Source organism: Miniopterus natalensis, chromosome 19 (genome assembly GCF_054644295.1).
Source record: "Miniopterus natalensis isolate mMinNat1 chromosome 19, mMinNat1.hap1, whole genome shotgun sequence".
In the NCBI taxonomy this organism is placed as follows: Eukaryota; Metazoa; Chordata; class Mammalia; order Chiroptera; family Miniopteridae; genus Miniopterus; species Miniopterus natalensis.
The window spans coordinates 14,896,150-14,919,894 of record NC_142099.1 but is presented as its reverse complement, the minus strand read 5'-3'; the positions used below and the strand labels follow the sequence as shown (position 1 = coordinate 14,919,894).

The 23,745-nt window shown below is 41.2% G+C and overlaps 3 protein-coding genes across 8 annotated transcripts in view; 1 reads left to right on the top strand and 2 right to left on the bottom strand.

Annotated features, from left to right (window-relative positions):
* Positions 1–2,040, bottom strand: part of FIRRM (FIGNL1 interacting regulator of recombination and mitosis) — a 35,921-nt gene extending 33,881 nt beyond the window's left edge. For all 4 annotated transcript variants that reach the window (XR_015716108.1, XM_087827804.1, XM_087827802.1 and 1 more), the window contains exon 1: positions 1,897–2,040. Coding sequence is in view for 3 of the 4 variants with exons in the window: in XM_087827804.1 (XP_087683930.1) it covers positions 1,897–2,006 (110 nt within the window). In the remaining variant the exon portion in view is untranslated. The remainder of the gene's footprint in view (positions 1–1,896) is intronic.
* A 175-nt stretch (positions 2,041–2,215) lies between these two features.
* METTL18 (methyltransferase 18, RPL3 N3(tau)-histidine) lies at positions 2,216–4,534 on the top strand. The gene is made up of 2 exons (XM_016221515.2): positions 2,216–2,296; positions 3,154–4,534. Exon 2 carries the CDS (start codon positions 3,358–3,360, stop codon positions 4,477–4,479), a length of 1,122 nt encoding a protein of 373 aa, XP_016077001.2. The 5' UTR covers positions 2,216–2,296; positions 3,154–3,357; the 3' UTR covers positions 4,480–4,534.
* Positions 4,535–7,919: 3,385 nt separating this feature from the next.
* CHD1L (chromodomain helicase DNA binding protein 1 like) overlaps positions 7,920–23,745 on the bottom strand; it is a 42,080-nt gene continuing 26,254 nt past the window's right edge. For 2 of the 3 annotated variants that reach the window (XM_016221560.2, XM_087827895.1), the window contains exons 14-23: positions 23,182–23,335; positions 21,062–21,227; positions 19,280–19,428; positions 17,645–17,808; positions 16,453–16,658; positions 15,239–15,337; positions 12,912–12,982; positions 11,598–11,712; positions 10,734–10,842; positions 7,920–8,274 (exon numbers count right to left, since the gene is read on the bottom strand). In XM_016221560.2, coding sequence (XP_016077046.2) covers positions 8,196–8,274; positions 10,734–10,842; positions 11,598–11,712; positions 12,912–12,982; positions 15,239–15,337; positions 16,453–16,658; positions 17,645–17,808; positions 19,280–19,428; positions 21,062–21,227; positions 23,182–23,335 — 1,312 coding nt within the window. In that variant the 3' untranslated portion in view covers positions 7,920–8,195. Of the gene's footprint in view, positions 8,275–10,733; positions 10,843–11,597; positions 11,713–12,911; positions 12,983–15,238; positions 15,338–16,452; positions 16,659–17,644; positions 17,809–19,279; positions 19,429–21,061; positions 21,228–23,181; positions 23,336–23,745 lie in introns of those variants that run through there. The other variant, XM_087827896.1, reaches the window with a different exon arrangement.

Genomic DNA, 23,745 nt, shown 5'->3' with positions numbered 1-23,745 from the left:
TTTCTGTTCATGATAAAGTACTCTTCAGAAAACCAAACAGGACAAAGAAATAAAAGTGTGGCAGAACGGGTTTGGGGGACCTACCTAAAGTTGAGGGCTCTGAAAAGGGCCAAGTGAGATGACACTTGAGCCAAGACCTGAATAATGACCCCAAAAGGCACAAAAAGACTGGGAGAATAAACGAAGCTGAGGGACAAGCAAGCATGAAGACCCCGAAGCAGGGGCGTTTCATGCCTTCGTGGATGAAATGTAGTGAGCTAGGAAGGAGGAAAAGGCAAGGCTTAGATTACATGGGGCCTTAGGTAAGTTTGAATTTTATTTCTAATTTGTTAACAAGCCACTGGGGGCTGATTTAAAAAGGAAATGAAAGATCTGTCTTTCACTCATACTATTTTTGAAGACTGGATTAGAAGAGGACATAGGAAACTATTAACAATAGTCCAGGTGAGAGGTGATGAGGGTTTGGAATAAAGTGGTAGCAACTGGGGATGGAGATAAAAAGATACATTCAAGTCAGAGACAATTGAACTTGCTGACTGGATGTGAGGATTCAAGGTTTGTGAATCCATTTACAGTAAGTCCTCACTTAATGTTGTCCATTGGTTCTGTGGCTTAAAGCAACACAATGTATTAAAAAAACAATTTTTCCATAGGTTAATTGATATAAACAAGAGTTAAGTTCCTATTTTATAATGAAATGACTTTGAATAAAATTGTTATTCGAGGACCTGCTGTATTTCAATGAAGACAAGTGGGGGAAGAGCAGGTGTGGGTCCTTCTGAATAAGTGTCAGATCCAAAATCAGGTGGGAATGCTGACTTTCAGTTACTGAAGTTCCCCCTATAAGTCTGAAGGGAAGAAGAGGAACCATGTTCCTTATCTTTGTTACTCCAAAGCCTGTCACCCTGCCTGAGACATGATAGGGACCTAGTACATGTCTTTGAGAAGGACAGCTATTTTGTTTCCGAAGTCAAAATCCTTTAGGATGGCAATTGCATATCTGCACAACCACAAAAAAAGGGCTTCAGTACCTAGTGGGGAGGTGCTAATGCCTAGATGAATCATGTCTCTGGGATGATAACACCTGTCTTTGGCTTTAATTGTAAAAATTATTTGTGCAGTGTCGAGACTCTCTCAAGTGAAGGTCACTTTTTCTTTTAAGTGTAGTTTTATGTTGAAGGTGAGCTCAAAGGCATAGAAAAAAACTACCTTTTAACATGAAAGGTGAGGACTCCCGGCACATTTACAACCACAAAGGCACGAAGACTACTAAAAAATGGTCTGCACCTGTACAACAGAGGCATCAAGCAACTCAACCCCAGCAGATGGAACCAGTAACAAAAATTAGCAACTCCTTCTAATCAGCAATACAGGAAAAGAGGTGGGAGAGGGTGAGGAGAAGAGCATTTTAATATCTTTTACAGACTTGGCACCACGGCAGAACTGCCTCCTTTAAATCTCACAGTACTGGGGAAGGTATTATTCATATCCACAAACCACCCAGCTTAGAGTCAGGGCTCGCTTTACAGCTCAGTCCTTGTCTCCTCCGCTCTCCTGTCCAAGAGTATTTACACTGAACTGCACTTGACGAGTACAAAAAAACTCCAAGGCACAGGGGAATGGACGAAAACGCCACTCCCACTTCCAGTCATGGGGCAGAGGACACCTCTGCAAGCCCTAGCAGTCCCAAAGCTAGGCATGCCCTGGCTCTCGGACGCACGGTCCTCGCTCGCCCTCCGTCCCCTGCTGCTCCATCTCGCTCACCAACAAAGAACTGAGAGGGATCAGCCCCCGGGAACGCCACACGACCCGGCGGTGGCTGTGACTCGGCGGAGGAGAAAGGTACGACACCTGCCCCCCACCCCTTTCTGGGTGCCAGCGACAGCGAAGGATATGAGAAGCCGAGGCAGGACAGTCGGCAGCTCCCGGCGACACAGCTCCTCCGGCCAGCTGCTTAATTCCTCCAAGGGGACGGCGCTGGCCGGGACCGCGCGCTCCTGAGACATGCTTTCGCCCAGGAGCGGCTTCAAAACACTCCCGCCACCGCCGAGACCGGAAACGCCGCCAGTCCCGGCAGGCCTTGCGAGCTCTCCGCCGGCGCCAAAACCATAGAGAGGGAGTGGGCTGCGTTCCTTGTCGAGCCCGGGCCCAGAGCGGCTGGGAAAAGCCAGGCCTCCCTGGCCGGTGGAGGACTCGACTCACTGGTGCGCTCTTTTAGCGCGGAGCATTTGGCCGGAAGTCGCGTTTCTACGCGCCGCGGTGAGCTGGCCCCTTGCAGAGCTGTGAGCATCCCCAGGTCTGTGTACTTGTAAATGTTGCATTGAGTTGTTTTGGGAAGGTGAGGGCCGGAACTCCCCAGATTTGCTACCCTCGGCCCCAGGGGGATTTGAGATTGCACACCTGGGAGTAGGATTGGGCCCGGTTCCTGCCCACTCAACCGTGTGACCCTACTGTGTACATCTTGTGTAATGGGAATAGAGACCCCACCTGCCAGAATTGTGCAATCTGAAGCAGATATAGCACCGTAGATACAGATAAGAGTCTCAGTAAAGTTGCTTCCACTTTCTACGGGACTCTCCAAACGTTCAGTGTCCTTATTTTGTGCTTTTTCTGCCACCAAACTAACCTTTACTGATTACTCCAAAATCACCCCACTCCCATACGCTTAGGGCTGCTGGTCTCCACTAAGTATAGTGAGGTCATTTGGATGAACTTGCACCAAAGCAGACCCGTGCAAGTTTTTACAGGGCTACACATTTACCAGAATAAACTCTTGGGTTCCTGTTACTTGAAACAGGAACCGACTGAGTGAAGAGATTCTGGCAGTATAGTAGGTAAATATATTTGGGCTGGGTCATGACAGATGACATACACCAAGTAGCCAGGCTTGTCAGTTCCTTCCCCAAAATTTGGGACTTTGTGTTTTCTAGTTGTTGCTGTTTTGTTTTTTTTATTTGTTTTTACTTTTCATTCTCTAATCCAGCTTTTGACACCTGAGAGGTGGTGTGTTTCCAAATCTCTTTATCTCCCTCACAACTTGTATAGAAAAAGCAACTTGTATAGCTGGGGGGGGACTGTTTAATATTATATTTTAAGGAAATGTGTCATTTTGCTTTTTACTAACAATTTTATTTCTCTTTGTTTTTTCTCCAGAGTTAAACTGGGGGAGGAAAAAAAAAGCAAACACCTCTAAAAAGTCATTTGGAAACATCTCTAAATATTTGTAACTGTATGCGCTGCTAAAGAGAAATTGACCAAAATGAAATTACTTGAATAACTGAGACAGGTTTATGTTCGTTTCATCAATTCCATCCAGAAGCTGAGGAGTCTCCCTTTGAATTGAAGGATTGTGCAAGGATGACCTTCCAATTTAATTTCACTATAGAAGACCATCTGGAAAATGAATTAACGCCCCTTGGAGATGAAGCTTTGGCGCCGAATTCCTCAAAAGAGTCTTCAGTCTCAGAAAGTCAAAAAGGTAAACACAGGGACACAAAATGTTTTACAGAGCAGTCTGACTTGCCTCAGGATCACTCGTGGGGACCTAAGTCAGTGGGACATGCAGCTCCCTCCCAAGACACACACAACTCACTCGATGTAGCTAACAGTTCAGGGAACTTGGAGCCTCATGAAAAACAGCCTTGCTTGAGACTTGCCAAAGAGCATGCTGTGCCTGAAGATTTAAAGAAAGTGTTAGAAAATAAAGTCATAGAAACATTACCGGGTCTCCAGCACGTTAACGTATCAATAGTGAAAACCATCTTGTTAAAAGAGAACTTCCCTGGAGAAAACATCATTTCAAAAAGCTTTTCTTCTCACTCTGATCTGATTACCGGTGTTTATGAAGGAGGCTTAAAAATCTGGGAATGTACCTTTGACCTCCTGGCTTATTTCACAAAGGCCCAAGTGAAATTTGCTGGGAAAAGAGTGTTGGATCTTGGCTGTGGATCAGGGTTGCTGGGTTTAATTGCACTCAAGGAAGGGGCAAGAGAAGTTCATTTTCAAGATTATAACAGTATGGTGATCGATGAAGTAACCTTACCTAATGTGGTGGCTAACTCCACTTCGGAAGATGAAGAAAATGACGGAAACGAACCAGATGTGAAAAGATGCAGGAAATCAAAAGTAGCCCAAGAACTAAGTCAATGCCGGTTCTTTTCTGGGGAGTGGACTGAGTTTTGTAAGCTTGTACTAACCAGTGAAAAACTCTTTGAAAAATATGATCTCATTCTCACCTCAGAAACCATTTACAATCCAGACTATTATGGTACTTTGCACCAAACATTCCTTCAATTGCTAGGTAAAAATGGGCGGGTGCTTTTGGCCAGCAAAGCACATTATTTTGGTGTAGGTGGAGGTGTTCATCTCTTTCAAAAGTTTGTAGAAGAAAGGAATGTATTTGAAACTAGAACACTTGAAATAATTGATGAAGGACTAAAAAGATTCCTAATTGAAATGACTTTTAAGTACCCTAGTTAATGTCCACAAAACATCCTAAGTGAAATAAACAGAATAAAAACTTTAGAATGTTTAATTCCTGCTTTGCTATTATTTTTTCTGAAATTAGGATTCAATGAAAAATATTTACTGGACATCTGTTAACCAGGTACTTTGTATAGCAAATACTTATAACCTTATGAGGTGTATGTCATGCTCATTTTAATAATGATCATAATAGCTGTTTTCAGCATTTATTATGTGCAGGGCAGAAGAGCTTTACATATACTAACATTTAATATTCAAAACAGCCCTGAATTAGGTTACAATTCAGGTTATAATTAATATCTCCATTTTATATATTAAAAAATTGAGACTCGAAGTAATTTGATCCCCATCACATTTCTCACCTTGAACCAGAATCTGAATTGAAGTCTACTTAAAAGCTTTTCTCACCACCTCATTAGTCTCAACCTTACCATTGCCTGTTTTTCATCACAAATATTTCTTAGCACCCTTGTATTATTCTGAAATGAGTCATAGTTAAAGAAACTTATTTACACACATCATTAAAAACTGTATACATTATACATAAATCGCTAATGTATATAGTCATATATATGTGCACACACTATATATGTAATTATAACATGAAGAAAGTCATTTATAATCAAGTAATTGGCATCTCACCAGGTAAGTGCACAGGTATAGCTACAGAGAAGACGTGATGGTCAGATGCTTATACCTAGGGTACCATTAGTAAATGCAAGACAGCCAGTATCAATGATTTTGAGACAAATAGGTATCTCCCAGTACTCCAAGATGAATTAGACTCCCAATGAGGTATCATCCAGGCCTGTTCACAAGCAGAAGGGCAACACGCCCTACACAAGGACTCGGCACAATTTCAGCCCTTAGGGAGGCACTGAAAACTGGAGTCAAAGCATAAGCCCAGTCCTGGGAACTAGGTAATTCTGGGGTAATATCCTAACAGGGACCCACCTACCCACGTAAGCTGGCAGCAAAAGAGCCTCAAGTCACAAATTATGGCCACAAAAGCACAGTGTACCTTCTCATGTAAATAGTTTAACTCAGGCATTCAAAGAGGTATACACATGTTATGACAATGAGCTTTGGAATCCAATACCTTGGGTTAAAATTCAGTTTCCCCATCTTACAGATGGGGAACCCAAAGCTCAGGGTTTATACTAGCATCTCCCTAACAGAGTTCTTTTAAATAATAATGTTGAGCATTTATCATGATTCCTTCCACATGGTTCCTATATATAAATGGAAATTATTACTTCCAAGAATTTTTAAAAATATTTTTATTGATTTTTAGAGAAAGAGAGAAATATCAATCAGTTGCCTCCCACACACACCCTGACCAAGGACTGAATCTGAACCTGGTGCAGGGATTCAATGGAAACGGCAACCTTTCGGTCCACAAGATGACAACCAACTGAGCCACACAGGCCAGGGCTCCAAGAACTCTCATATATTTAGTCATCCTGTTTTCTCTATCAAATAGGAAGCCATGTTCACTCTTGTGAAAAATTAGGTGTGTTTACAAATGTCAGCAACAACCTCCATGCTCTCCCTCCACACACACCCTCCCCCCACTCCACCTCAAAGTTTCTAAGTAGTCCTTTTTGGAAGCTTCAGTGTTTTTTGCTCATTAGGGATGAAGAAGTGTGCATCTTGTAAAGCCGCACCAAGAGCTTTCTTCTAAAAATTCAGTCCCGGCCATGCTGAGCTCTGCTTTTGAACTTCCATCTGTCAGATGTGCCCGTACCCTTCATTCCATTTCCACTGCCCGAAAATGTCTTTCTGCCCATGGTTCAGAAACAGGGCACCAGTAGCTGATGCACTTTGGCAGTCGCCAAAGGCACACATGCTGCAGGGTCCACAGGGGAGTTGGGGTCAACACGCAGCTAGAGAGCTAATTTTTTTTTTTTAACATGTTTTTATTGATTTCAGAGAGAAGGAAGAGGGAGAGAGAGAAACATCAATGACGGAGAATCACTGATTGGTTGCCTCCTGCAACCAGGCATGTGCCCTGACCAGGAATTGAACCGGGACCTCCTGGTTCATAGGTCAACACTCAACCACTTAGCCACGCTGGCCGGGAGAGAGTTAACTTCGTAAGAGGAGGAAATATGTCTTCATTTTTCAGTACCCTCTACAGTATTTTATTCCTGTACATCATAAATAGCTATTTGAAAAAGAGAAATAGCAGAGAGACTCTGGGATACCATGAACCTCCTCAAAAAATTAAGAATAGAGTTACCATATGATCCAGCAATCCCTCTTCTGGGTATCTACCTGAAAAATTTGAAAACATTTATTTGCATATATATATGCACCCCTATGTTCACCGCAGCACTATACATGGTGGCCAAGACATGGAAACAACTGAAGTATCCTTTGATAGATGATTGGATAAAGAAGATATGGTACATGTATACAATGGAATACTACTCAGCCTTAAGAAAAGATGAAATACTGCCATTTGTGACAACATGAATGGATCTTTTTTATTTATTTATTACGTGTTTGTTTCGGGTGTACAGCTTAGCGGTTAGACAATCATATGCTCTATATAATGTTCCCCTCACTATTTCCAGTACCCCAACTGGAACCATGCATCGTTATCACAATATCACTGGGATCTTGAGAATATCATGCTAAGCAAAATAAGTCAGAAAAAGTTAAGAACCATACGACTTCACTCATATGTGGGATATAAAACTGAAAGCAGCAAATGAAGAGGAAAAACAAAAACTCAGACACAGACAACAGTATGGTGGTTACCAGAGGGAATGGCGTAGGGGGTAGTAAAGAGGGTCAAATATATGATGAGGGAGATTTGACTTTGGGTGGTGAGCACACAGAGCAACATACAGATGATGTATCTAGAACTGTACACCTGAAACCTATATGATCTTTTTAACCAATGTCACCCCAATGAATTCAATAAAAAAAATCAACGACAAAAAATCTACAGCTTATATGGTGTCTCCCCTATGACTGCTTCTCTGGTGGTTTCAGCCCCTCACCCTCCCCATTCTGACATTCTGTGTCAGCTTCTGCCATTTCTACCATTCCCCTTTTCCTTGAAGCTGAACTAAATTTGGAGGGAAGAAGAAAGGAGACCCTCTTGTCTCTTTGATGTCACATTTGAAGGGCCTCTAGGCCAATGTGTACTCTTTCAGCTCTCCAGGCTGAGTAGTGTGAAAAGAAGGGCAGAAGAGGCTCCACTTATCTGGATCAGGAAGTTCACTGCTCAGCCTCTGCCACCTCAGAGTCCAGTCCTTTCAAGGCATAAACTGGAATTGGCCAAAGGTGTTTCGTTCTCCCAGAGCAACCCTGTTCTATTACCTTTCATTTCCCCTTAATCCATATGGCCTTTCCCTTATGAAACAAATCAACCTGATGGAGGGGAAAAAATCTAGATTGGGGGAAAGAAAGCAACAAAACCATTAGAGATAGAAAATTTATTACTATTCAAATAGCTATGCAAACTGGGGCCCTGAGAAACTTCCAAAGGACTTTCCCATCTAACTTATACATCCCTGTATTACAGGTACCAACACAGAGTAACACATCCAGGAGAACAAAATTAGAATTCAGAAAAAAGATATATCTCAGAGGCCCACCAGATCCCAATTCCTTTCTAAAATATTCTATTACAGTAGTTCTGAGCAAAAATCTTCTTAGCTGGTTGCTGAAGGCTGGATCTGAGTCTGAGCTGATTCTTAAGGCACCAGCTGTCCTGAGGAGGAAGATGGGTGCTGTGAATGAGGGATGACAGCCTTGTTTCTGGGAAAGTAATATCTGATAAGATCAGTCATGGAAGATACAATTCATCACTTTAAAATCAACTTTACTAAAACGACTAGTTGTCCAGTTTAATAATTGTTGAAATAACCACTCCAGAAGTAGTATGCCTTTAATTCCCTTTCAACATGTTATAAATCCTTCAGATGTTGTTAGTAATTATTACTGCTATTTCTGATGTACTAAAATGCTCTGAATACTGCCTGAATTGTGCAAGAGTATAAAACATGACTTCTCTGCTAAGTTTTTATAGTAATTTAAATACCTTGAAAACCACCACTGAGTGAATTAATTTCAATAATCTAAGTAAAAAAGATAGAGTTTCTATATGATTATAACATCTGTGGGTCAATTTTGGACTTACTGTAATAGTTCAAACAATTCTAACTTACACAGCAAGAGGTCATTAGAAAAAAATACTAGTCCAGCAAAACTAGATTATATCAGAGAAATGGTGGCATGAGAGATCCCCTTTGGTCTCACCCTGAAGTTTCAACAACCTGAAGAGCCGTATCTCAACAAAAGATTCCCTGCTCAACTCACAAATACGCCTGAGACCCGCACAGTGAAACACCTAACAGTGGGGAAGTGGAGCAAAAGGGGGAGGCAAAAAGGGAATGGGGCTGATATGAGCCAGGAACACTGCCCAGCAGGCTGAGCTCACTGTGAGGTTCAGCCAGGAGGCACACCCTTTGGCAGGGAGAAACAGAGACTCGGTGAAGGAGAGAGCAGTACTAACTGTGGCTTAACAGTATCCTGGGCAGGAACACAGCACATGAAAGGGGAGATGGTTGCCAGGCAGTGGGCAACTCAGACAGTGAAACAAAGCCACAAAGCCTGGCCACCTCCCCTTAACCTCCCAGAGATCTCCTCCCTTTGCCCTTGGAGTAGGGTTGCAGAGCACATTAACTGGAGGCAGGAGAACAAATACTGCAGAATTACATTTCTCCCTGAAAAAAGGGTACATACACTTTGTGACCAGTCCCAGGTCAGGGTACAAGGGAGACCTAATGGAGCACTGAGACCACCATCACTAGGAGGGCAAAACAACAAAGAACCTGGAGGGAATCCCCCAGCCCACGCCCACCCCAGGGCACTGCAGCTACACTGACTACAGATATTGCAGGTGACAGTGCTGGTATCTCACAGAGCTAAAAATAAAAAAAAATAAAAAGAGCTTGTGATTCAGCGCCACCTACTGGGAAAAGATAGAAAGACCTCTTGGTGTTAATCTGCTAGAGAAGTGGTATTCACATATTAATGCCTAGACAGAGAAGAAATCCAACCATGAATAACCAAGGTAGCAAGGCAGCTAGGAAAGAAAATGAAAAATCTCCAGAAAAAAGACTTAAATACATGGAAATATGTGACAAAAAGACAGAGAAATCAAGATTGCAGTTCTGAAAATACTCAACGAGATGTGAGAAAATACAGACAAGTAACTTAGCAAGCTCAGAAAACAATGCGCAAAACGAATATTTCACCAAAAAGATTGCAACTTTAAAAAAGAGCCTAACAAGAAATCCTGGCGATGAAGACATCAATTAAAGATAAGAAGAATGAATTGGTGACCTTAGAAAACATAGCAAATCAATTAGAGGAAAGGATCAATGATATCAAAGATAGAAATCTAGAAATAATGCAGAGGGAAGAGAGGCTTGAGCATAAGAAAAAAACAACTCTACAAGAACTATCCCTCCATCAGAAAATGCAATATAAAAATAACAGGCATATCAGAAGTAGAAGAGAGGAAAAAGGGAGCAGAGAGCCTATTCAAACAAATAGTGGATAAGAACTTCCCAAACCTATGGAAAGAACTACATCCTTGAATCCAAGAAGCAAACAGATCACCTAATTACCTCAATCCAAAGAGGCCTTCTCCAAGGCACAGTGTATTTAAACTGTCAAAAATTAATGACAAAGAAAGGACTCTCAAAGCAACCTGAGGAAAAAAAGAATGTTACCTATAAAGGAAAGCCTATTAGGTTATCATCGGATTTCTCAGCAGAAACTCTACAAGCCAGAAGAGAGTGGAATTAAATATTCAAAATGCTGAGAGAGAAATTACCAGCAAAGAATAACGTATCCAGCAAAGTTATCCTTCAAATATAAAAGAGAAATAAAGTCTTTTTCAGACATACGGGGGATGAGGGAATTCATCGCCAGAAGACCTCCATTGCAGGAAATACTCAAGTTTTGTGAAAAAGATTCGATATGATACCAAATGGCAATTGTTCAACTGATTCTCCCATTCATGTATCTTTTAATTTAGCTATTGGCACCCAGAAAGGCCTGGATGTATTTGTCTTCTCTGATACAAGTTAGAAAGTGCTTCTTATTTTCTCATTAAGGGAGGGCAGAGTGAAAAATGTGGCAGAGGAGGTTTTGGCCTTGGATTAAGACATTTTCCCTTTTGAACTAGGAGGGGACACTATTAAGAGTTAACAAAAGGATACATATAAGTTGGAATGCCTTTTGCAGCCAAGTATTTCCGTATAAGTCGCTCAGTACCATACCAGTTAAAACCTTTTGTGGCATGTCCAATGCGTGGAAGATGGACACTTGCTGTTGAAAAGAAAAAAGAATAGATTATGATGTCTTCCTTCATCAAAAATGGATTGATGGGTATAATATATACATAGGAAAAAATAATCTTTACTCCTAGTCACTCTGTGACTAGGTTTCCAGTGAACCAAATGTATATAATCATGGAGCATCCCACTCAAAGCATGCAACTATGTCAAAAATATTCTGGGGAAGGGCTGTAATAGAGAAAAATAATTCTATTGAACACAAAGGCCTACAGGCCCTGGAAATAAATAGGTGCAATGGAAACAGAATATGATCAATGGTTGGGATGTAATTAAAATAAGCAAAGACTCTTTAACAAGTCAATTAGTTCAACAAACTCTATAGTTTGGAAACAACACTAAACTATGGTTTTTCACAGAGAACTGTCTGCTGATGTAGACTGTGACTCTCCAAGAGAGGACACAATAGAGAGCATTTCCCAACTGCCTATGACCAGTTTACTTCATCTCTGGTGCTCTCCTTCCTCATCTGTAAAATCATGATATAAATATCCCAGTGGATGCAGATGGTGCACAGAGATCATGGATACAGGGATAGAAAAGATATTTGGAAGGAAAAAGGGCTTTACAAATACAAGATGACAAGGTGGTTACTTCTGCCACCTCTCACGTCGGGACTTTTACCACATATATTGAACAGGTTCTTGACATTTCTCACCCCTTAAAAATCATATTACATGCTTGGAAACAGAAACCCACCTACTCCTGAGAACTAATGGAAGAGCTTACCTTTCTTTTTCTTTGCTGCTAAAAAAATCTTCTTCAGGCCCTCCTCTAAGGCTGGCATCTTGATGCCAGATAGGACATTGGAGCGATCACGGTGCTGGGCCACAATCAAGGCCAACTAGGAGAAACCATCATTAATAGCTAACATAGAGAGATGGCTACACAGCCAACTCAGTGACCTGCCTTTGGAGGGGGTGTGAGCAGTCCCCCAATAGACACAGCCCTTTATGGACCATTCAAGCTTTAGCTCCACCTCTTTTGAATGCTCTGCCTGAACAGCTATATACTACCAAATCTATGATTTCACACCCCATTGCAATTGTTTTATCTTATTTTGAGGCAACTTTATATAAGCTTTTCTTACTCTTTTTAAGACAGGTTAAAACCTGAGTCCAAGACATGCTGGCTTTTCTAAATGCTCTCAAGGATAAAGAAGGAATTTTTCAGAATCTTAGGAGCAGAAAGGCCTTTTGAGGTTCTTGTAGTCCAGCCCACCAGCTGATGCTCAAGCTGTGCAACCACCAGGATTACCAGTCATTTGATCTCTGTTCAAAATGCAAACAAGATCTTTTCTAGAACTTTTCATGTAACAAATGATGAAACCCTCAGAGTTTTTAGTCATGTTTTCTTATTCGTTCAGTAAATGTTTATTGAGCATTTCCTGTGAGCCATACTGCATGAAGTATTGAGAATAAAAAGACGACATTAAACTCTCTGCAACTAGGAGGGGCCTGCCCTGTAGGTCAGGGGAGGGAACAAGGGATTAGGGGAAAGAGCTCCAGATGCTGTGATGAACAGAAGCATGGGGGGGGGGGGGGTGCAATGGAAGGTGAGGCTCAATTTGCTTATTATGGGCTGAATTGTGTCCCCCCAAAAATTCATGTGTTGAAGCCCTAACACTCAGTACTTCAGAATGTCATTGCATCTGGAGATAAGACCTTTAACACGGTAATTAAATTAAAAAGGCCTTTAGGGTGGGGCCTAATCCAATACAACTGGCCTCCTTATAGGAAGAAGAAATTGGACCCAGAGGAAAGAGCATGTGAGGACACAGCATGAAGCCAACCACCGGCAAGCCAAGGAGAGAGGCCTCAGAGGAAACTGACTTTGTCAGTACCTTAATATTGGACTTGTGCCTCCAGAATTGTGAGAAAATAAGTTTTAGTTTTTTAAGCCACCCAGTCTGTGGTATTTTATAGCAGCCCTGGCAAACTAATATATAGCAAGAGAGGCCAGTGGGAGTAGGAGCGGTTTCAAGAGGAGGTAACAGGAGCCATACTTCAGCTCTGATAGGAGATGTGGTTTTTTTTCACTTACCAAATCTTGCCCTTTGTTTCTTGACTCTTTATCATCAATAGGAAATAAAAGGACACCTCCCAAACTCAAGTCTGAGGTAAAATAAAAAGGAGCAACAGAAAGATCATTAAGTTCAGTACAGAGTGAGTCCAATCAGGTTTCAAACTCGCCTTTTCTCGCTCTCCTGGACTGTCACCGTCTTAGATAGGCACTCTTCATTTTTTTCCTCAAAAGCTTTTTCTATTTTATATTTATTTTATAATCGTTTACTATTTGCATTTATTGAACGCCCTACTATTGCAGGCACTGTGTTCCAACCCTGGGGATTCAAAGGTGGATATGACATTCTCTTAAGTGCCCTCACTTCTGTGTCTTTAAAGAGCTCAGTCCTTGGAGTAGCTTCCAGCTCTCAATTCAGTGTCACCTGGGCCATTTGGAAGCTGAATCATTTTTTCCTGATATTTATATTTACCACTGTCATAAAGGTAGGGCTTATTTCCCCAAAAAGCTCAATTTTTACAAAAATATACCTCCTCCAGAGTCTGGCACAGTACTTTAGACACAGAAAATAATACTTTTTGAACAGAAATTACTTGGCTAAGGTAGATTAACATATTTCTTTCCTGCCTCATGTACAAGGTTTTATAGTATAAAAAATATTCTTCTTTACTCAGAAATACAAATGGAATCAATAAGAATTGAAAAGAAAAATGTCTGTTAAATCTGCTCAAAAAATATCTGATAAGTTTGAGCTCTCAAGGTCAAGTCCACAATTGGAATAATTCACCTAAACAAATTGGCAATTCAATTTTTTATTGTCTATAGGAAAATAAAACCAAGGGAGTGAGAGTGTTACCTTTGAAAATTCTCTGCAAGCAATGAGAAAGGTGCATTTTTTTGTAAGTAAGATTCACAACAAGTCACCTGTTTCTTGGGCAAGGACTTAATACGTTGGCCGCAGAGGGCCTGACCATATTCTGGAACTTACACTTAGCATTAGGTTATGGAGGTATTTTTACACGTTTTTCCCCTACTCTGGGCCAGCATGTTGAAGTGGGGAATACTGTAAGAAGAGTTTTGTTTTTCATTTTTATTCGCATCCTCCCAGCCCACCCTACCCTTTGGCAGCCGTCAGCTTCCTCTCTGTATCCATGGGTGTTTCTGCTTTGTTTTTGTTCATCTGTTTTGTGTGTGTGTTTCGATTCCACATATGAGTGAAATCACAGGGTGCTTGCCTTTCTCTGTCAGACTTACTCCACTTAGCATAATACCCTCTAGGTCCATCCATGTTTTCACAAATGGCAAAGTTTCATTCTTTCTTATTGCTGAATAATATGTATATATGTACATCTTCTTTATGCATTCATCTACTGATAGACATTTCGGTTGCTTCCCTATCTTGGCTATTACTAATAATGCTGCGATAAACATAAGAGTGCATATCTCTTTTCCAATTAGTGTTTTTGTTTTCTTCGGATAAATACCCAGAAGTGGAATTGCTGGATCATATGGCGGCTGTTTTTATTTTTTGAGGACTTTCCATACTGTTTTCCACAATGGCTGCACTAATTTACAATCCCACCAATAGTGCACAAGAGTTCCCTTTCCTCTGCATCCTTACCAGTGCTTGTTATTTGTTCATTTACTGATGCTAGCTATTCTGACAGGTGTGAGGTGATATCTCACTGTGTTTTTAATTTACATTTCCCTGATGATTAGCAATGGTGAGCATCTATTCATTTTGGCCGTCTGTATGTCCTCTTTAGAGAAATGTCTATTCAGGTCCTCGGTCCATTTGTTAATTGGGTTGTCCAGGTGTTAGTTTGTAATCCTTACCTGAGGATATACTCTTATTGATTTCAAAGAGAGAGGAAGAGGGAGGGAGAGAGAGAAAAACATTGTTGTGAAACAGAAACATTGACCAGTTGCCTTCCGTATACACACCGACTGGGTATTGAACCCACAACCTGGGCATGTGCCCTGACTGAGAATGGAACCTACAACCTTTCAATGTACAGGTCAATGCTCCAACCAACTGAGCCACACTGGCCAGTGCAAATTGGATTGTCTGGGAGGTTTTTTGGTGTTAAGTTGCACAAGTTCCTCATGTATTTTGGATATTAACCCTTTATCAGATGTATCATTTGCAAATATCTTCTCCCATTCAGGCACAGGGAGGATAAGGGACTGCCTCAAAGTCACAATACAACTAGCTAATTGATGACAGAATTCAGACTCTAACCAGCTCTTCCAACTCCTTATCTGCTATTTTTTAAACCCACTTGATTCCTGTCCTAAATATCATCCCTTATTCCACTCCTACCCCTTCTTGCTGCTGTGCTCCTTACCTTTCATTTTCCCAGCCAGCTCATATATTTTTCTTGGCTCAGTGGATCGTTTTTCCAGAGCTGTGAATAAACCACCTCTGCCCCAGTGTCCAGAATCATCTGATAGAATAAAGAGAATAATTTGTTCTATAGGTAAGGTCCAGTCCACAATTTAAAAAAACAAAGGTACACCTAATAGACTAGTAGACAAATAGACTTCCCTTTGGAAAATCAATCTAATTTACTAGGAATATCATAGGTTGGATTTCTCAAATATGTTTACATTTTCTGTAATATATCTGGCCATGGTAACAGGAAATCATCGAAAAACTGAGTGTTCTTAAAGAGCAAAATCTCTGTAGTATGTCTGTAAATCCTGGGAGATGACTGGGGAAGGATGGGGAGTAGATGTAACATAAAGATAGTTGAAGCACTGATATACAACAATACATGACTCCCTGTTTAAGGGTAAGGAAGAGGAAAGGTTAAACGGCTTATTCAAGCTGGTGCTAACATAGCTGGTTAGTACCTTGTATTTCGAGTCATTCATTCATATTACAAGTACTTGTCAGCGTGTATTACGTGTCAGGCGTTGTTCTAAGCACTAGGGTTATGGCAGTGGACAACAAAAAACCCTGCTCCCGTGAAGCTTATTTTCTAGCTCAATGAAACAAATACGTAATATGTCAGACGGTGATATGTGTCATCAAGTAAAATAAGGTAGGAAAGGGGACAGAAAAATGCAGGGGTGAGGATGGGGCCTGGCCTGTTCTATATGAGGCTAGCAGGGGAGAGCTCTCTGGCACACAGACCTTTGAACAATGCTTGATGGTGGCTATCTGCAGAAAGCGGGTCCCAGGCAGAGGAAATAAAAAATAAAAAGTACAAAAGTCGTGACGGGGAAACATGCTTGGAATTTTGCTTTTTCCCAAAGGACTCATTTGCCTTATAGATGTTGCCTCCTTTCACTCTTAAAAAATCTTACGAAGAGAACAGTGTAGATATTATCCCATGATATGGATAAAGAAGCTGAGGCCCAGAAAGGCTGGGTTACCCAACCAGGTAAACAAGAGACGAGTCAAATCCAAGTCTCTTGATAAATTCGCCTTTTCTAACCACACGAAGACCGCACTGGGCCCATCAGTCACCCACGCGCCAGGGCTCTGCTTCACCCTCCGGTTCCTGGCACCACAGGGACTGAGGCGCCCACCCTGGGCCCCTACTACTTCTCCTACCTACACAGTGCACGATCACAGCATCCTCCGCCCCGGCCTGCGGGTGGGTGACATCACCACTGACATACTGGATGGGGGCTGGGTCTGAATCTTCATAATCCAGTCGGGCTGAGCTCTCATCCTCGCCATCCTCTAGGCTCTCGGGCTCGCTCTCCTCGGAAGGCAGGCAGAAGGACTGGTACTTGTTAGACTCCCACCAGGCCATCCTGCAACAGGACAGAGAGAAAAGGAATTTAAGCAGGTGAATCACGATTTCCCGTGCAGCACATTCACAAACACTGCTATTCACAAACACTGAGGGCCAAGTGGAAATGCAATGAGAAACTCAGCCCGAGTGAATTTCTGCCTATTTGTAAATACACAAGAAGGCTCATGGATTAGCTTAGCTGCCTCCTGACTATACTTCAATAATGAGCAGCCAACAGATGTCCTTGTTCTTAAGAACATGACTAAATGGGACTGTGAATAAACTACTTTTTGTTAGCTACAATAAAATCTTAAATTTTCTTGCCTCGACTGAGTGTATCTTCTCTGCTTTAGGCACTTAGGACTTTTCACTTAAGTAAACTGTTTAAGGTAAAGTTTAGTCTTTAAAAAAATATTCTGTTACCAATAGGAGCTACCAGCTTTATAGAAGTTTCCTGCAATTTTAATTTTTTTTTTTAATGCTCACCCAAGGATATTTTTTCTATTGCTTTGCAGAAAGAGTGGAAGGGGGAGAGAGAAACAACGATGTGAGAGACACACGTCAATTGATTGCCTCCCACACACACCCCGACTGGGACCAGGGATCGAGCATGCAACCAAAGTACATGCCCTTGGCTGGAATCAAACCCGGGACACCTTCAGTCCAAGGGCTGACGCTCTAACCACTGAGCAAAACCAGCTAGGGCTTTCTGTAATTTTAAAGTGATATTCAAGCCCTAGCGGGGTAGCTCAGTTGATTAGAGCATCATCCCAATACACAAAGGTTGTGGGGTTCATCCTAGTCAGGGCACATACAAGAATCAACCAGTAAATGCATAAATAAGTGGAACAACAAATTGATGTTTGTCTCTCTCCCTTCCTCTTTCTCTCTCAAATCAATAAATTTAAAAAATGTTTTAAAGTGCTGCTCAGCTGTGGACTCACTATACAATCGTGATTCCTTTACCAATTGTGACCCTCGGCTTTATTAGTAATACACACATACTTTTTCTTATGTTCCACTTCTTCCTTTTTCCTCCTTTTCTCTTCCATTAGTTTCTTTCTCTTGGCTGCTGCTTCTTGTCTTCTCTTTCTTCTCTCCTCCAGCTCTTCTGGACTCAGAATCCGCTTCCTCTTGGTAGACCCCTCCACAAGGCCTGGGATGAGAACCTGTAGGAAGAACAAGATCTATAACCAAGAAGTTTGGGGGCTGCCTGTTCCTTCATGAGTTCCATTCATCCCTAGAACACACTCTGTATGGAAGCAACATGCTTAATATTTCACAAAACACTGCATCTCCACACCACCCTGTGTGGCAGGAACACGCTTCAGTTTGCACTTCCTTCACACATCTCACTGGCACAGCGAACAGGACATCGTGCGCTAAACTCAACCAAAGCACTGGCATGACTGGTACAGCAATATGCCATTTTGATTAACTTCATTAGGAATAAGGTACTTCAGAAAAATAACTTTTTTAAAATTGAAAGCATACCGTATTACAGGATACCACTTGAGGTTTAACCGTTTTTCTTAATGGAAATCTTCCTACAATGTATTATATTTCTTTCTTAAACAGAATATTTCAACATCATGATTAGCTTGATAGCTAGCATTCAATGAGCACATAGTAAGTGCCAAATAAGTGGACAGTAGAGATACTGTTTGATTGCTACCCTCTCTTAATGACATGGGGTCAGGGTTCTGAAGAGAAGGGTATGTGTTCTGCTGTAATATAGTGATCCCAGGGGTGGCTTAGATGGACAGGCTGCTTTCACCTGCATTAAGTGGCAAAATAAATTGTCCTTCCTAATGTTTTTTATGCCAACTTTTTACATAGTTTTTATACTACAGTACAGTTAATTATATTTATATTTCTAGTTTTTAGTGATTATATGTATTTTTTTTTTTTTTTTGCTACATTAGAAATGAAAATAAACTGCAAGAAGCTGCAAAAGCATGTCACCTCATGAAGATTATAGAGCAATGGAGCACCCATCACAGAAGGTTACAAAACAAGTGGCTTATCTCACAGGGAGTACAAGAACTACACACACGAAGGCCATCAATGGTGAGATTATTGACAGCATCTGCCAGCTGGAATTTATGCACCAATGGAAAGTTTAAAAATGTAGGTAAGGGAACATTGGTTACCCCTGACCTCTTAGCCAGAAGACATCAGAATTTCTTAGATGCCTAAAAGTTCTACAACACAAAAGTTTACAAAAAAGCAAGCCCAAACACAAGACACTCGGGCAATGCTGAAATTTGTTCTCGGGGGATCCTCGTTTTACAATATTTGAACACACTTTCTCCTGCTGGATAGTTGCCTTTGAGGGGAGAATATTTTTTTCTTTAGTAGTAGTTTTCTTCAGTTTTGACCTGTCCAACTTCACTTCAGACAAGTAGGGTTTACTACTCATCTTGACTGAAAGAAAGACTGAAGGCTTGAAGACTGGTAAAGGGCAGATGGCTAGGGGGAGACCACTCCACATACTGGCCGAGGTAATTATACTTATATTTCAACAAACACTTACAACTTATTTCTTAATAAATCACACTCAGCATCATTTTATCATTTTTGTTCTCTTAGAATGAGAATTTGGAAGAATTTACTCTGGCATAAATTAATAGTTCTTACACTGCCTTTATTTCGGAGTAACCGGCCCTCTTGACCAGTTTTCTCCAAAAGGGTTTTCTGAAGATTCATCAGTTGCTCAAATGATTTTCTGTCTTCTTTGCTGGGCTCCTTAGAATAGTCTTTTCCTTCAAATAAGTACATATGATTTTCTAAAAACATGGAAAGAGAAATGTTAGATACTATAGAAAAATGGATTAGTTCTATTCAAAGCAATAACCAGGGTGAACAAAAGAACAACCTGTATTCTAAATGTGCTAAGACTAGTTTGTGATGAAGGTATTGCATTTACGATCCCACTGACATGGATGGGTTTGGGATCCAAATGGAGATGTCACACATTTACTTTTCAAAGGACAAAGCATGGCCAAAGCACTTTTGGTCATCTCTAGATAGTCCATGAGTCTCTGTTAGATACCTCCATCCAGTTGAGTCTTGAATCACTTATCACTCATTCATGCCACGCTATTCCTCAGCATAAATCTCCCGACATTAAGGTAACCAAGAACATATTCTGAATACACTTTTAATACTTAACTCTTTCCCTCCTTTTCTGCAATATTAAAAAAACAAGTCACAAATTGATAAGAAAAAATGAGGAATCATAAATAAAATCCCTTAGATTTACAATAGTCTTTCCAAATCTCATGAAGCATCTTCATGAGCCTCACCACAATCCTGGTATAACTAACCCCACTTAAGAAAGGGAAAACTGAGACTCAGACAGGCATTAAGGGACTCCCCAATTCTTACTGCTAATAAATAAAGGCAGCAGAATTTTCTGACTCTAAGGCCAGTGTACCCTTTTCAGTATATTATTGTGTCTACAGAAGGAGGGAGCGATAACAGGCCAGCAATAACAATAACAACAGTGTGATCTTGAATAGCATTTTATGCTATCAGAGCACTTTCACGTCATTATTACATTAGATTTCTGCAATTGTTTAAGAGAGAGATGCAGGCATTAACATGACCATTTTACAGATGGGAACACAAAGGCTCAAAGAGGTTGAGTGGTCTGCCAAGATCATGAATCACTGGTAAAGGAAACTCATGACAAGACAAGACTAGAAACCACTGGTACAGAAAAAGAGTCATTTTAAAACAACCATAAGACATCAGGGAACATCTTTACAAAGCTGCTATGTGAAAAAAACAATTCAAACCAGAAATTCAAATATTCAGAATAGAAACACAAATGTTAACCAAATTCAGAAAAATTAAGAAAATGACCAAATTATCTCGTGATTTACATGTATTGATTCACTAAAAAATTAAAATTAACAGTACCTGCACCCCTGGGGTACTGTGAAGATTAAATGAAAAACTAGGTATAAAGAGCATGACACAGTGCACACTTTTGATCGAGCACAGAACACTCAATCAGTATTAACTACGATTTAAGAAACAAATCATTGTACTATTCAGAAAAGGAATCGGTATGTGAAGAGCACCATACTAAGGACAGAAGGGTTTACTAATAAAGGAGATGTTTGCAACTAAGGGAGGAAAGGTACAAATTAAAATCCTTGAGATTGATACTACCATAAGCATCAATATCAATTTGATTCAAAGTTCAGCTATAAGAGAACAGCCAGACAGTGTACAGTCAGTCTAGAAAGAGTTCCTGAACCAAGTAAGTCTTAAGCAGTGTGCCCAGGATGAGAACAAGGCTGGGTGGGGAAAGATGTCCCAGGAAGCAGTACTGAGTTCTTTCCCTGGGACTCATCTCATGTTCTAGCTTAGGGAGGCTGTACCCTTGGTGCTGCTCTCACCCATACTCACTTCCTTCCTCTTGCTCTCTGCTTCCTTCTTCTGCAGTAGGCAGGGCATCAGAGATCCACTCGCCATCTTTTGTTTCTCCCAGGATAGACTCCAGGTCTATTTCATCCATGGTGCTCCCCTCAGAGGACAGCAGTTTATCCAAACCAAATTTGAGTATCTCACCCAACTTGAATGGAGAAAACAAAGTCCGGTCAGTTCTCATGAAAACAAACACTGGGGTATCAGGGATTTGCTAAGTGACACCAGGAACACTCCTTCCCTGATGGCGGGCCTTTCTTATCTCCCCATGATTAGTAGTTGGATAGTGGGTAAACAGGAAAGTGATAGATGATGATCAGAGATGTTGACTATGACAATTCTCAATAATAAAAACAAGTTATGAGCCTCCAATTCTTTTTCTGAAAAATAACAGTAATCTCTTGCACTTCGGACAGAGTCTTTTTCATTGGCATTCTCAATAGCCACATGAGAAGTGAGAGACCCTGTTAGCTATTCTCCCACCCCTCCTGCCAAACTTGGAAAGAGAAGGCTACACAGGGTACTTAACCTCTGCCATTAACAGAGTTTTATCCTTTGGCAGTTTGGTTCCCACCACAGTGCTCTATGCAAACCGCCTTCACAAAGGCCAGTCACAACTCCTGACTGCTGGGCCTGAAGCCATTTCTCATCTTCCCCTTCCCAGCTGTTCTGCTGGCGCTGCACTATCCTGCCTCTCCTCCCTCCTCCCTAGTACCCTCAGCACATTCCCTAGGGCTATAGGAACCACCTAAAGAGTTCAGATCATTTTTCCTGACTTAAATGTCCTACTTCCAACTGTGCACTTACTCTGAGATTCTAAACCAAGCTGGATTCACACCTTGACTCCTTGTTTACATTTTCTCCTTTTCAGCTGGGTCAATCATCTCTAGATGGTCTGTTTTGTGAGTCATTTGGAAAGCTTAAGGTATTCTGTAATAGCTTGGGGAAAAACTTAGCTCTAAGCATGAACACACCTGGCTATACCGATATTTAACCTTGGTATGTACAACAAGGTGACTGGCTTTGGCAACTGGCACCAAAAATAAAAGCAAGCCCACTATTTATGATAAGGAGTGGTCCGTACTAGAACACTCCCTTCGATTCACCTTGTATTTACACTTTCACTTGTGATGTGTCTCAGTCATTAAGGGACTCCATGTGTTTTCAGAAAAGCAATATATTGCAGTAATTAAGGGCATGTGCTTGGAGGTTGGAGAGTACTTGCACTGGAGTCCTAAGTGTGAGTGTCCTTGGGCAAATTACTTAAAATGAGAATAAAGATAGTGCCTACTTCATTCTGTTGTTACTCACATTCACAAAAACAACTGGAAAGAAGCACTTCATATAATACTTAGCACACAGTAGGCATTCAATTAATGTTCACTACATCTGCATCTACCTGTTTCTACTATGTTCTCCTTGCAGGATAATGAACCTCTTTGAGGACTTCAGAATGCTATACTGCCCAGCCGAGCGTGGCTCAGCAGCTGAGCATCGATCAAGGATCCAGGAGATCAAGGTTCTATTCCCAGTCAGGGCACATGCCCAGGTTGTGGGCTCAGTCCCCAGTTGGGGGCATGCAGGAGATCAATGATTCTCTTTCATCATTGATGTTTCTCTCTCTCTCTCCCTCTCCCTTCTTCTCTCTGAAATCAATAAAGATATATTTTTTAAAAAAAGAATGCTATACTGCTTAGAATTACTAAACCATACTCACTTCTTTTACTATTGGATTGTTTTACAAAACAAAACAAAAAAACAAACAACATAAAAAGAGACTCCAAAACCAAAACTACCGTTTTATTTTTTTTATTATTGATTTCAGAGAGAGAGGAGAGGGAGAGAGAGATAAAAACATCAGTGATGTGGGAAAGAAACATCGATAGGCTGTCTCCTACATGCCCCCATCGGAGACCGAGCCCACAACCTGGGCTTGTGTCTGGACCAGGAATAGAACCAGCAAACTTCTGGTTCATGGGACAATGCCCAACCCACTGAGCCATACCAGCCAGGGCAATGGTAGTTCTTTTCATTTACTTTCTCATCACAGAGAACGACTTTAAGTCCTAAAATATTCTGAAGGGAAGAACAACCTATTATACCTGGAGGTCAGCATCAACTGCAGGCTTCTGGGCTCCCAGAGTAAAATGGCCTCCCTCTATGATCATGCTGGTGAGCTGTAGCTTGGAGGCAGCTTTCCTACAAACTATTTCTTCCACAGTGTCTCTGCCAATCAGCCGAATAACTTTAACAGACCTGTACAGAAGTCAAAGGAGAGGAGTGTGCTATCAGAGTCTGCAAAGATGGGTGCAAGCATGCAAGGTTGATGCACCTAAAAGGAAATAAACCCAAAATGCCATGTTTGGGGCACAGCTGAAGGGAGACTGCTATCTGTGGACTGAGCATTTGTTAGAGAGATCTGACCTCACAAAGATTCTCACTGAACTTTCCCAAAAGAGTCAAGAAAGGGCTGATGAGGTGGCCAGAACTGAGATTCCTTATCTGTGGCAGAGGGAAATCTCTGGTAGACCTAAATTATCCTTAGGACAAATGGTAAAATCCATCTTTTTAGCTTAGTTCCACAACACCATAAATTCATTTTTTAACTGAATTAGACCTTAACTCAGAAAGGATGAGTTAAATAACTTCTGAAGGTTCCTTCTAGT

Excerpts from the sequence above, each read along its gene's own strand:
- METTL18 (XM_016221515.2), top strand. The coding sequence starts at position 3,358 with ATGACCTTCCAATTTAATTTCACTATAGAAGACCATCTGGAAAATGAA.